This window comes from Rhea pennata, chromosome 1, assembly GCF_028389875.1.
Source record: "Rhea pennata isolate bPtePen1 chromosome 1, bPtePen1.pri, whole genome shotgun sequence".
Classification (NCBI taxonomy): domain Eukaryota; kingdom Metazoa; phylum Chordata; class Aves; order Rheiformes; family Rheidae; genus Rhea; species Rhea pennata.
In genome coordinates, this window is record NC_084663.1 from 55840405 (window position 1) to 55854250 (window position 13846).

At 44.3% G+C, this 13846-nt stretch overlaps 1 protein-coding gene across 1 annotated transcript in view; it reads right to left on the bottom strand.

Moving 5' to 3' along the window:
- CACNA1I (calcium voltage-gated channel subunit alpha1 I) overlaps positions 1-13846 on the bottom strand; it is a 164515-nt gene that overhangs the window by 2759 nt on the left and 147910 nt on the right. The window contains exons 28-34 of the mRNA XM_062568957.1: positions 13263-13333; positions 8340-8418; positions 7655-7776; positions 6548-6889; positions 5776-5922; positions 1391-1507; positions 828-993 (exon numbers count right to left, since the gene is read on the bottom strand). Of these exons, the coding sequence (XP_062424941.1) occupies positions 828-993; positions 1391-1507; positions 5776-5922; positions 6548-6889; positions 7655-7776; positions 8340-8418; positions 13263-13333 (1044 nt within the window). The remainder of the gene's footprint in view (positions 1-827; positions 994-1390; positions 1508-5775; positions 5923-6547; positions 6890-7654; positions 7777-8339; positions 8419-13262; positions 13334-13846) is intronic.

The window sequence follows — 13846 nt, forward strand, 5'->3', positions numbered from 1 at the left end:
TTGGTACATTTGTTGCTGCTACACGGAAGGTCCCGCAAATCCAGTGTACATAGGATATTTAGCCACACATGCTCCTGATGAAAAATCCTCAGAGTATGGTGTTCACACCATTGTCCAACCTTCCACACAGTGATCAAAACTGGCATCAAGCCCAGAAGAACTAACATAGCTCAGAACAACAGAGCAACAGCCCAGCTTGCCTCTCCTATAGTTGTCCTTGGAGAGAAAGGCTAAGCCACAATATGCTTTGATTTAGCTATGAACCCAGCTCCTGCAAGGCAATGGATGAAGGGAGACCAATAAACTGATGATTTGGCAAACTTAGGGACCACAGGAGGCCAGAGTGTTCAGGAGTGGAACTGGGACTCTTCTACCAAAGCTAGACAGAAGTACTACATGTTCCCTGTACCTGTATCTGAGGAGCTTGGTCTCAGGGGCAGCAGTATGTTTTACCTTGAAGACTGAACACAGTTAATTCAGCCAAATACCAGCTGGCATGTCTCTGGAGTCTGTGTTCCCTGTGCTCCTTTACACTGTGCTCTGACCATGTGCAGGTGCATTACTGTAAATGAGAATCAATTCTTTCAAGATTCTTCACACAGGCAAGTCTGAGGAAGGACAGCAGTCCTTCAGTACCTAGCAGTAAAAGAAGGAACTACTCCATATACCATTCCTGTGGGCTGGCAAACTGAAAGCTATTTCTTGATTAGTATAATCACATGTCAGATCAGTTCCATTCATGGCACATGTGAAGCAGGAGAAAGGCAGCTGTGCTGAAACAACCCACACTTTTGGCAGAACTGGAGAATGATAAGAGCAGTCCTCACCTTTGGTACTTTCATGCTTCAGCCAAGACTGGACTGAGTTGAAAGGAGTTTTCTCCATTTCACACAGGTAACTGTCATGGTTTGAAGAACCATCAGCACCGGTAATTGGGAGCAGGCATTCCCCCATATCTCCTATCCCAGGGGAGTCAGGGCTCTCTTGGCCATTCTGTTGGAAAAAAATAAGTAAAAACAAAGTCTTGTGAAATTTAACAGCAAATGACAGAGCAGACTTGTCCAAGCCTTGAGAAAGGCTGATTCTGTAGGTACCATCAAATTAACTAAATAGTTACTCAGAAAGATTGTCTTTCTAGCACAAATCCACCTAAATTTTGGCTCTTTCAGAGGAAGTCATTGACAGTTGTGATGAGAACTTTCAAAATCATACATCCTTTTGTTCTCCTCAAATCCTTCTCCATAACATGTCTCTAAGAAGGAGCTCTTGAAAAGCAACCAGCATTCATATTTCTCAGCAGGGACAGTCAGATGAATACAGAGCACTTCAGACTAGCATGGACAGAAATAAAGTGTATGATACAACATGCCTTTGACCATCAGGGGCTAACCTTGGTTTCTTTAGGACTCAGCTGAGAAGTGCTGCGATTGTCTGAATCATCTCCTAGAAGGATGGAAGAGGATTTGTCTGAGTTGAGGGATAATGCTTCCATTTCAGCCAGCTGAACCTGCAAGAAGCAAAAGGAACAGTCATGGGACATGCTTGGTGTCCATGCTTCGAGAAGTCATATGGTTTGTGGTGGGTAAGCAACAGCCTGTAGATCTGAGATCGACTTTAAGTTATATTCCTTGGATATACCAGGTACTGCCCAGCCCGGAGCTGGGTTGGGCAGGAGAATCCACTTTTAAGGAAGCTTGAACATACAGTTTGCGAGTAGTCTTGTGGCCAGTCCTTGTTCTCCTAGTGCCAGAACTGGAGAAAGAAGTCCCAAATCCGTTCCAGTGATAAGGCTGGCACAAGGCCCTGTAAGCAAAGCCAGGTGAGGAGGGGGGTCCTCAGTCTAGTAATAAAGCAGGCTGCTCTGCTGAGGGATGAGGAATGGACTCCTCTTTCTGAAGGCGCCATTGACAACCCTGCTTAAATGTGAAGGTGCTTTCATTCCAGGGATACTCATGCCTCTTTCAGTCCATGCTTTTCATATTCTCTTTTTCATATTCATGCTTTTCATATTTTCTTACCTTCATCACTGAAACCCATCTCCCTCCAGCTTCCCTGCATTTTCCCTCTCCTCTCACCTCTAATCTGCTTGAGGCCTCAGCTTCTTCCTGTTCTCTGTTGCTAAACTCATCCTTCCAGCCCCTGCCACACGCACTCCCTCACTTTCTGAAATCAAGTCTGGCCATTGTGTTATTGTCACCCATGAGGCTCAGCTCCGCTTCAGTCCTATGCTTAAGCTTGCTTCATCCCTTAGCCTGTTTCATACCACATGTGCCCCTCTCCCATCCTCTCTCCCCAGAGCTTTCAATTCCTCCTACACCTTACCTCACCTCCTCCCAAAATGCCTGAAAGTATCTTTTTCTAGTGGCAGCAGCAGCTGCTCTGTCCCTCCTGTGCTCGGCTCTCCACTGCTGGTCTCTGAAGTACAGTGGTTCCCACTACCACCACCTGACCCTTGATAGCTATATTTTGGTTTGTCTCAGTCAGGATTGCTTTTTTTCCTGGGCAGTTTTCTGTGTTTGTAAGAGGCAGGTACAGTTTTCTTGTTACAAGAGCAGGTGGAACATTTAGAGAGATGACTCCTTCGAGCTGGGAGTTTAGTGGCTTGTGCCAATGCCAGAGACTGGAAGACGTCTCCATCTGATGGCTAATGCACTTAGAATAAACAGAAGGGAAAACCTGAGCTGGATTTAAAGAAAGGATGCGAATGACATCCATCTTTGGGATATTATTCTGACATATAAACATGGTGCCATTCAACCATGAAGAGAGCCCAAGGACAACAACTGCTGCTCAAAGTGCAGACGCACCAGAGAACCCACAATGATGTTATTTCAAGCACGCTACAGAGCCAACAGTCAGCAACAACCTGTGTATAGAAACACAGTCTTCATCCAGTCCTGTTCAATGCGTGTACTCATCCATTACCCGCATAAGTGCTTGTCTCACCAGAACAGCCTTATAGCTGTGCTCGTAGAGATGCAAGCGTGAAACATGATAACATCTGAGACTACCTTCTCCATCCATAAAAAAGGGTTTCAACAAAAGTCAGAATAGTCTGTTCTTCACTGAACCGCTTGCTCACAAATTCTGGCCACCTTGGGATCTACACAAAAAAATATAATCAACAAAGTCATGAATAGACAATCTGCATGTGTGAAAACATTGCTCACTGCTGCTCATTGACAACTCCTACCACTGGCTAAATACACCACCAGCCACCAATACACAAATGTGTAACTGTCAACCAGCCCAGGAGTGAAAGGATAGAGGTGACATGAGATGAGGTTAGTAGTATGAGGGAAAAAAAAGCATGTTCTTTGGTTCTGCTCTGGTAACCTGCATTACTGCAGAATATTTTAAAATCTTTTGACTAAAGATGAGGGGGGGAAAAGAAAAAGAATGGCAGTGGGGGAGGAGGAGGTGTTCAGTAGACGCACAATCTTCAAAAATTGCCAGGACATCTACTTCAGGTGCTGAACCACACATATTCCTTAGAAACAAATGAGTTACAAACACAATGTATCTTTAAAAACAGCCCATGATTGCAGAAATCCTTAATTATATGAATAATTGCTTTGAAAATAGGATGCCAGGAGTTTAATTGGGAAAGATGCTGAGTACTTCTACTCAATGCAACAGAAAGCTTAGCACATATTAATAATTCTAAGCCCATGTTTAAGGGTTGTATCCATCCACAGTGCTCAGCATCTTGATGGATTAAATTACAAATGAGATAGGAGCAAATGTTTTTGGCTAATATGTGCCTGTTGCCATAAGGGCAGCATTAACAGTGATTTGGTGTGCTGCAAGCATACTATTTTGTTCAAAAACACATGTATTGAATATGATGAGATAACAACTGCTCTGTGTAAATAAACTGCTATTGATGGCTTCTGACACAGCTTAGTACAATTCTGTCTGTATGTAGAATTCTGCTTGTACAACACACGTTCTGATACTCTGATAATGTTGATGCATCTAAGTATACTCTAGCATATAAGCATGCTGTGACACAATATAGTGGCTTGTCATTGGAATTTCCATGTTGTTTTTTACATTATGAAATACAAAGAGAAGGTCATGATCAACTATGAGTTAAAACTTTGAGCTATAGTTTTGATTTATATAATTAGAAATAAACTATCAGCATTTTACTATTACATTTATTCCTGAAGATACAGATCATTTGTTTTCAATTCCAGATGTTACATGCACTAAAATAGCAATTTCGAAAAATAATTTATGGATCTATAACAGCTTTTAGAAACTCTGATCTAAGAATAATTGTTTGTGATTATTCTGTAAAATTCCTCTTTACTGTGGCTGTGTTGTAACAGCAGATTTTGCTGTCTATGTTCCTTGCTGAGAAGGTGAGAAAATCTGTTGTTGTTATCTTCATTCATAGGCAGGATACTAAACACTATCTCTAAGATTATCAGATGCAACTAACTAGCATCAAATGCCTCTTAATTTTTGGATAATCATTCTGGAATGCTTTAGCAGGCCTGATTTTCTGAGAAGGCTGAGCATCAACTGCTGCATATAAGGACTGAAGTAAAGCACTAGAAAGAGCGGTGACTTGAACCACTCGTTATCTGGCTCTATTATTGCAGCATCCATGGGTGAAGTGTTGCAGTACTGAGAAACTACAGCAATGTTTGTTTTTTTGATACTTTCAAAGGGAAGGTACTGGGACAAATAGATAGCTGAAAGGCTGAAAAGATTTAGAGCATCAGAACTGGGGGTCCAGAGTCAAACAGAGGATTGCTGTCTTTCAATAAGGATAATCAATAATAATAAGGACAATGAAAGGTCCTTTCCCAAGTTTCATGGTTTCTTTAAAAGCAGTAACAACATAGCATGCAAGTTATGTGGAAGGAGACGGTGAAGATTGCCTCTGATGTACTGATGCACTGACTTAAGCTATTGACACAAGTCTGACCATGGTAAAAACAAGACATGAATAAAATACAATATGATTTCAGAAGCAAAAATAATTCTGTTTCTCACCTAATTTCTTTCAGGCTACTTTGCTCCTGAAGTTTCACAATAGAAAGCAATCGTTTAGGAAGTGGTTTGCCAAAGCATCTATGAACTTCAGGAGCACAAGTCTAAGTCATTTGGTAACCTATTCTTAGCAACAAGCCATTTGTCAGCTAACAGGTTCTACATCAGAAAAGAGACTCTATAACTTTCTCAGTGGGCCCATTTCTATTTAGTTTTTGCTCAAACTAATTAACTGGTTTTCATCACAAACCAATCCTTGCTCACAGATGGTGACTCTAATCAACAAAGCATTTAAGTATGTGTTTAACTCACCAACCTCAATGGGAAATTAGCAAGCACATGCTTAAAATGAAGAAAAAACACATGCTTAAATCTTCCACTGAATTGGACCTGAGTGCTGTCATTTGGGTGAGATCTCTCCAGTCCTTCCTACAACATGAGCTTGAACCTCTGCTTTTCATGAAGAGCTGAACATGAGCGCTGCCAGGATACTCTCACAGTCAATCCTCTACAGCTCATTCAATCACTCCTGACCAGTGTCCTGGCACATCTCACCTTTCCACCATCACAAACATCCCCCTAGGCTAAGGAGGACAGGCCCATACTAGGCAGTATCATCAGCACATGACAGATGACAAATACAGGTCAAGCCCTCTGTCTACACAATCTAAAGCCAGGAGCACACACCGGATGACCTGCAGGCATGTGGGTGTGGGTGTGCAGGTTTTGGGGGGAGACTCCCCTCACGCATCCTCGTACGCAGGTTACCTCTTGCTTGTCATGGTTACACTTCTCGCACATGGCCGGCGAGGAGTAATGATGGAAGACGGAGCCCGATAGGTTATCGATGATCATTAACTCCCCGTCGAAGGAGTCCTTAATAATTAAAGAGACACTGTCCAGCCATAAGTTCTCCTAGGGGACAAGAAAGGGGGGAGGATGGGAGAAATTATTTTAAGAATACTGATTTTTTTGCTTTGATGTTTCATGTGAATTTGGGGCTGGGTTCTCTACCCTGACTCATCTGGAGCAGCACTTTGTTCTGTAGGTACCTGCACAGGGTCGTTATGGAATCATTTGCTCCTTAGGGCATGTAAAGGTGGCAGAGTCCAAAGCAAAACAAAAGAAGGAGGGACAGTCTTCACTCACTGTCAGTGCATCATGGCACTGCTCATGCCTCCTCTCCAGCTTTGCTGATGTGTTTCACTCTTGATCTACCATTTCCCCTGCTTTTTTTTTCCTGAGCTCCTGTCTAAAATACGTTCCTAATTCACCTTGAGCTGATTTACTTCATCCCTCCTTCTAGCCCTCAGGTTCCTACCACATGATGCCAATGAACTTCCAGGCAGTGCTACAGAACCCCCTGCTATCACATCTGTGCCCCCACACCAGGCTACCAACTCATCAGCCTACAACTGAAAGCAAATCTCTCACCCTGATGCAGAAGAGTCTGTCTCCTGCTGCTAAGTCCTCAGGCTGCCTGGCTTCTCCCAACAGCCACCTGCTGCAGTCTAGTTGGTAAGCACAAAGGTATACCCACCTGTGCTGGAGAGTAACATCTCATGCATAGACGTCCTTCAGGATCTGTTCTCCCACTGCCTCCTGTTCCTGCTCCTGCTGCTCCTCCTTGTCCTGACTTTGGAGAGCCTGACTTGCGGGAGCACAGCCCATGTGCAATCTCCAGTTCAATCTCAGCATCCATCTCTGCATCCTCCTGGGCCTCCTTGTTGCTGTCATCCAGGTGTTTCATGAGCACAGCTACCACCACATTGATGAGGACAAACTGGGCTGTGAGCACAAAGCTGACAAAGTACAGTGGGGAGATGAACTGCAGGTTGCTGAGGCAGCTCCGGTCATCGTGGCTGCAGTCACGCAAGGTATCCTTCAGGGGAAGTTGGGTTTGAGAGGGAATGATGGAAGGAAGGAAGGACTAAAGTAAGAATATAAGACTGGTTGCTCCTTCTGTCAAAAAACACTGTTGCCAATGGAAAGAGTAAGGCCAACATTTCTATAACCCCACATATTCCCTCTGGGATCATGAGGTCCTCAAGAATCAAGCACACTATCTTCCCCTGAGATATGAGCTGTGCTCTGTGCTTCAGAGCAAATATCCCCAAAAGTGTACAGAGGAAACTCCTTCCAAACCACCACATGTTGCTGTAGCCCTGCACCTGTGAGCTGCACTTTACTGGTGCAGCTTGGCACTGCCTTCTCTCATTCAGACTAAAAAGCACCATAAATGTTCAAAGAAGTTTTCTCCCCGTTCTCCATCTTCTTTGAAGGAAGGAAATATTTATTTTGGATTCCACTGGTTGATCTGCAGATGGGTGCCACGTCCAGTGCTTCTATACTCAACTTTGATAATAGGCCTTATGACAGTGGCTATTCTCTCTTAGTCTGGATGCTCTCTTCTTTTTCCTCTCAAGGACAGTTTGCACTTGTCTGAGCCACATGGCTGAGGATTAGATGAGCCTAGAGTCTGAGTTAGTGGGTGGGGAAGGAGATTCTGACCCAAGCTGGAACCTGATCTAGCAACTCAGCTCCAGTTTTCCTTCCCTTTCCAACCTGAGCAGAGCTGAACTTTTATACATGTCAGACTTTATCCTTCCCTAGAACAGAGATATCAAAGCCCCTAAGGTCCTGTTACCTTCATGATCCCATTCCAGTTGTCACCTGTGGACACCTGGAAGAGCGTGAGGAAGGCCATCCCGAAGTTCTCAAAGGTGGCGTGGCGGCTCATGCCCTCACAGGGGTTCTCATCATTGCATACTGAAAGAAAGGGGAGCACAGCTATCAATGGAGGATACCCTGCTAGCTCTGAGATCAACGAAATGAACTGATGAGGGGGCCTTCAGGCCTCTCACAACTTGAAGACCTCAGTTAACGGCCCCAGCACACTGTTCAATAGCTGCATGTTGCCAAGCAATACAGGGCTATCAGGCAATGAAACTCAGCTGCTCAGGAGTATCCTCCTAAAATGTCATTGTGCTGCCTTTTTTTCTTGATTACTATTCCAAGCAAGAGACATGAATAAGCTTTTCCTGAATTTTTCCTGTAATCTTGAAGGCAGTCAAAGTTGATTTTAAAAAAAGAGAGAGAGAAAGACATTTAAGAGAGAAACCAGACACTGCTTTTATTCTGAACTGGCTGTTAGGACAATGAAAACTCAGAGGGAAAATCCTCTTATATCAAATATACATATGGAAGAATAAAGGACACCACATAACTCAGTTCCTTTATTAAATCAGTACTGAGCTTGCTGTATGATGAGAAATCTCTGATTCCCAGAAGATCTGTAGCTCACACTGGAGCACAGTCTGCTTGAAACTTACCCAGTTTTCCAAAGAGCTCCACTCCTAGAGCAGCGTAGATGAAAAACAGGAGCATGAAAAGCAATCCAAGGTTCCCCACCTGAAAGCAAAATACATAGTTAGCCTACCCCCAAAAACTACCTCATCCAAAAAGGAGAGTGTAGATCACACTCAACCCAGCTTCTGTCTTTCAGAGCTAGAACAGAACAACAGTTTATTTCCAGCGTACAAATGCAACCAAACAATACTCAGTACATGGGAAGTCAACAGTCCGTGTTACTATCCATGGCACCATCCATGTTAAAACAGCCATGCCCAGGCTTGAAGAATGCTCTGCTCCCAGCTACCTCCCTTCAGTATACACTCCTTTCAGGGCTGACCAAAGTGTGCAACCCTGCCCTTGCAACTTCTAGGTCAGATGAAGACAGACATGCCGGAGAGAGGCACAGAGAGGTGAAGTTGGCTGTGTGGAAGACGATTTATGGATTACAGAATACAGGCAATGTGATGCACCGCTACATGCCCCACCAAGCTACCCAACTCCCTCCAAGTTATGCTTATGCGAAGAGCAAAACAGCAATGCTTTGAACGAAAGACCCAGATACACCAGCTCTCGCCATAAATCCATCAGAGGAGGGTGGGGGGCAAAGCACCAGCCACATCTAGAGGAGCGGGCAGGGCTTGTGGAGGGAGTAGGCAGGAAGAGTGGATAAGAAGACCCTTTTGAGAGTGTGGAGAGGAAGGAGGAGAGAGAAGGAGACTATAAGGGAACCAAGTGAGGAAGCAGAGCTATGCTTCTCTTTGATTCCATGAATAAAAGAGCAAAACTGGTTCCTGGACCTTCAGCATTTGCTGTTTAGATGGGAGAGAGCACTGTTGCTGCATGGTGCACAATGACAGCAGTGCTACTGCTGCAATTGCAAAGCAATAAGGCTTTTGACACTCTGTCACATATATTCTCATAGGCAAGTTCAGGAAGTGCAAGCTAGGTAAGTGGACAGTGAGGTGGATTGAGAACTGGCTGAATGGCAGAGATCAGAGGGTTGTGCTCAGTGGCACAAAGTCTAGTTGGAGGCCTGTATCTAGGAGTGTCCCCCAGAGGTCACTACTGGGTCCTGTCTTGTTCAACTTATCAATGACCTGGATGAAGGGACAGAGTGCACCCTCAGCAACTTTGCTCATGATATTAAACTAGGAGGAGTGGCTGATACTCCAAAAGGCTGTGCTGCCATTCAGAGGAACTTTGACTAGCTGGAGAGATGGGCAGAAATGAACTTCATGAAGTACAGCAAAGGGAAGTGTACAGTCCTGCACCTAGGGAAAAATAACCCTAGGTACCACCACAGGCTGAGGGCTGACCTGCTGGAAAGTAGCTCTGCAGAGAAGGACTCGGGAGTTCTAGTAGACAACAAGTTGACCGTGAGCCAGCAACGTGACCTTGTGGCCAAGAAGGCCAACGATATCCTGGGATGCATTAGGAAGAGTGTTGCCAGCAGACGAGGGAAATGATTCTGCCTCTCTGCTCAGCCCTGGTGAGACCACATGTGGAGTACTGTGTCCAGTTTTAGGCTCCCCAGCACAGGAGAGACATGGAACTACTGGAGAGAGTCCAGCAGATGGCTACAAAGATGATTAAGGGACTAGGGCATCTCTCTTATGAGGAAAGCCTGTGAGAGCTGGGTCTGTTCAGCCTGGAGAAGAGAAAACTGAGGGGTCATTTCATCATTGTGCATCAGTATCTGAAGGGAGGGTGCAGAAAAGGTGGGGCTAGACTCTTTTCAGTGGCGTCCAGCAATAGGATGAGAGGCAATGGGCACAAAGTGAAGCACAGGAAGTTCCATCTGAACATGATGAAAAACCTCTTTACTGTGAGGGTGACTAAGCACTGGAACAAGTTGCCCAGGGAAGTTATGGACTCTCCTTCCTTGGAGATATTCAAAAGCTGTCTGAACGTGATCCCAGGCAATGTGCCGTAGCTAACATTGCTTGAGCAGAGGGGTTGGACTAGATGATCTTCAGAGGTCCCTTCCCACCTCAACCATTCTGTGATTAGGTATGGGCCCTGTCCTCACTTCTCTGTATCACTGTTTGCCTCTAACTTCTGCCTCCTAGTGTGAGGATCGTAGTTGAAGTGCAGGAGTGGGGGTGGGAAAAGGCAGGCTGAGCAGAAACAGAAAATGACAATAATGGTTAGCAAACTCCTGGGGCAAGGGAAGGCAGGGTCAAATTAAGGACTTAAATGGTATCTGGATATATTTGAAAAAATGAACAGTGTCTGATCTGAATGTCCATCAGTGTGTGTGGTGTTCAGGCCTGTATCAGGATCATCTACTTTAGGAGCCTAATAGAGTTGTTGCAACTGCTGTGGCATACGAATTTGGGAGAAAAATGAATGATTCAGCCTACCCAGTCCTCTGGGCTGCCAGATCTTGGCTTCCTGTGTATTCAGAGGAAGAAATTATTTGCAATGACTGAATTGGACACCCCTAGTAAATGCTCTGAACACATCCCTCTAGATCTCTAGCTACAGGGCATCAAAAAAAAAAAAAAAAAAAAAAAAAAAGCATGATAAAACTATAAAATTCAGCTAAGGACTAAATTTCCAGGAGGCTCTTAAAGAATTCTAAAAATTCTTCTAAAAATTCCTGTTATACTTCTAAAAAGTATAACAAAGACAGGAGGGGAACTGAAATAGAACTGGAGAAGCCTTATAAACCATTAGCAAGCCAAAATCCCTGATGTGACTCTGTGTCCAGGAACATAAAGAGAAAGGTTGAGAGGAAGAAAAGGAGCAAGGGAAAGGCCAGCTTATTTTAAACTGCTTCTTTTGCCAAAGCCAACAAATCTTGGAGAATAATATTACAGATAATTCAATTGTTCCCTGAAGAGTCAGTGTGTAAAATATGGAGACTAAATTCAATCTTTTAACAGTGAAACTAGGGGATTTCAGCAATCCTTTAAGTGCAGATTTTGACACTACTTGTGATTTTTGATCCTTCTATTATATAATTTCATTAAACGAAGCCAACTTATTATAGAAGGAAGCAAAAGCCAGTCAATAGGAGGTGGATTGTTCATCGGCTTTGATGCTGGGACTATTAAGCCCTGCTTGTTATTAGGTGCCAGGGAATACCTAGAGGCCAGATCTTTAGACACCTGCTTGTGAAGGCTTTGTGGCAGATATTAATGACCTCCAAAACACAGATCATCTTGGTTAGCAGAGGAGCCGTATAAGGTAAACGTGTGTGAGAAAGGCTGGAATTTATTAAGTAGGAAGAGTATACTTGTGGTTCATGACTAACACCATAAAGTAGGGCTCAGAGGCTTGGACCGAAGTCTCCGCTCTGCTCTTTGTGTCCTGAGCAAAATATTTCATTGCTTGATAACTGTTTCTCAATCTGCACAACAGGGATATGAACATTTTCCCTCTCTCCTATTTATTCTCTACATATTGGCAGTACAAGTTGTGTTCCACCTTGTAAGTGCAAATATACTGCAGAGTCCTCTTATTGAGGGCCTCTGGATACTATTTCAGTCACTTCTTAATACCTGTGTGCATTTATCTGATTTGCAGAATAAACATGCCACAGATGCATAGACACTGGATCTGGAGACATGCTCCATTCCAGATTCTTTCTTGAGCAAATGAGTTGTTGTAGCTCTTGTAATGGAAAAGAAAAAGGTGCAAAGAGGCTGCACAGAGCCAGCCTGGGGGCAGCAGAGTCAGAACTAATAAATATTACCAGCCCAAAGTTACCCCTTTTCTCCTGTTTTTTCCATTGTCCAGGATATGTCGGCTACCCTGGATAGCACAGGATATTATTATATATGCAATATATACATGATTATACAATAATAATTTGTACTTATATATAATAATAGTATAACAAAGCACGGGAAATTGGAGAGAGCTCAGAATTCAAGAAAGATCACAGTCTTTTCCCCTCATTTTGGCCCCAAATGATTCCTCTAATTCAGACCGACATCATTTACTGTCACTGACATCAGAAGTAAATTTCTTGTGTAACTACTCACGCTGTTTTCAGATTGATTTTCATCCCTGCATCACTCATGAACACTGGCACATTAGCTGATAAATCAGCTGACAAATACTGTTGCATTTTGATATTATGCAAGATAGCTGCCTGCTCCAGGCCTGCCAGGGGAATGATCTGATGTGTGATCAATAGAATGACTTGGTGCCATTACTCCTTTCTTAACAACTCTCCCTTGAGGACCCAAAACAAAGGAGAACAGTATCCCTGGCTGCTCATCCGTCATGGAGGATCCTCTCACTGGGCTAGATGCCTGAGTAAAGCCCCATGTCAGCATCTTGTTCAGGAACAGCTGCCTCTCACAGCTCATGAAATCCTTCTGTCTAGCTGTCTTTCGGTAGACACTTAACTGCCGGCTGCGTGAGCCACAACAGAGAGCGTCACTGCTTATCATACATGAGAGGCTCAGAAAAGCGTAAGGATCCAGGAGGAGAAAGGAAGAAAAGAAAGTAGGAAGGTGGAGGCACTGACTACAAACAGGAATGAGAGCACTGTGAATGAGAGCGAGCAGGGTAAAGGGGCACCTGTGGGGAAGAGTGAGTGTAGCAGAGGCACTGACCTGCTTTCCTCCTGAAATGGCTGCCAGTCACTCTCCCCCTCTTACAGAGGAGGGTAGAGAGAGTAGCTGGCAACTAGCAGCAAGCAGTAGACACTACCTAGATACCATGGGAAGAAACCTGCCCTTATCCAGGAACCAAGCATTATTTCATTCACCCAACAGAGAATAAAGATTTGAGGTAAACTGCATCCCTGGACAATAACCTGGACATCATCTTTAGGCAGTTGCCTGCACCACTGAGTAGACACCATCTCTGAGAGCGTATGTGCACCAAGACAACCGACCCTTTGGAAAAACAGGTGCAAAAAAGGAGAGACTAGTCTTTCTTACCTGTGGCAGGGCCTGAACAACTGTATCCAACAGTGCTCGCATTCCTGTGGCCATCTTCAACAGCTTCAGAACTGCCACAACAAGCACAAGAGGAGTGTCACTCAGACTCAGCTCAGAAAGTCCATCCTTTAGGTGACTAGCACCTGAGACAGGTGACTGGCTCCCTTTGCCCAGACCAACTGGATTGTCCCTCTCATCCCCTTTCTCCACTTGCTCACTATTTTTGACTGCAAAATCCTAGTGGTTCCTTCTCCTCTAGTCTATCCACCTTCTCACTAAATACTATTTTGTCCTCTCATGTCTGCTGCGTTTCTTTCACTCTGCTGAGACACTCTGTAGCCAAGAAACCTCTTTCTCTCAGCAATGTATATCACGCTTCTCCTTCTGCTCCAGTTCTTCATGCTTTTCATCACTTCTCTTCCTCCTGCCACTGTCCATGCAGGCAGTTTAGCATGTCTTTGCCATCATCAGGAAGATTTGGTTCTCTCCCTAGGAAAGCTTCAACCTGGGCCTGGTGGTCCCCTCTCCAAACACCACAGTAATACTTACCCATAAAAGAATAATGGGGAAAATTTCTCTCTCAC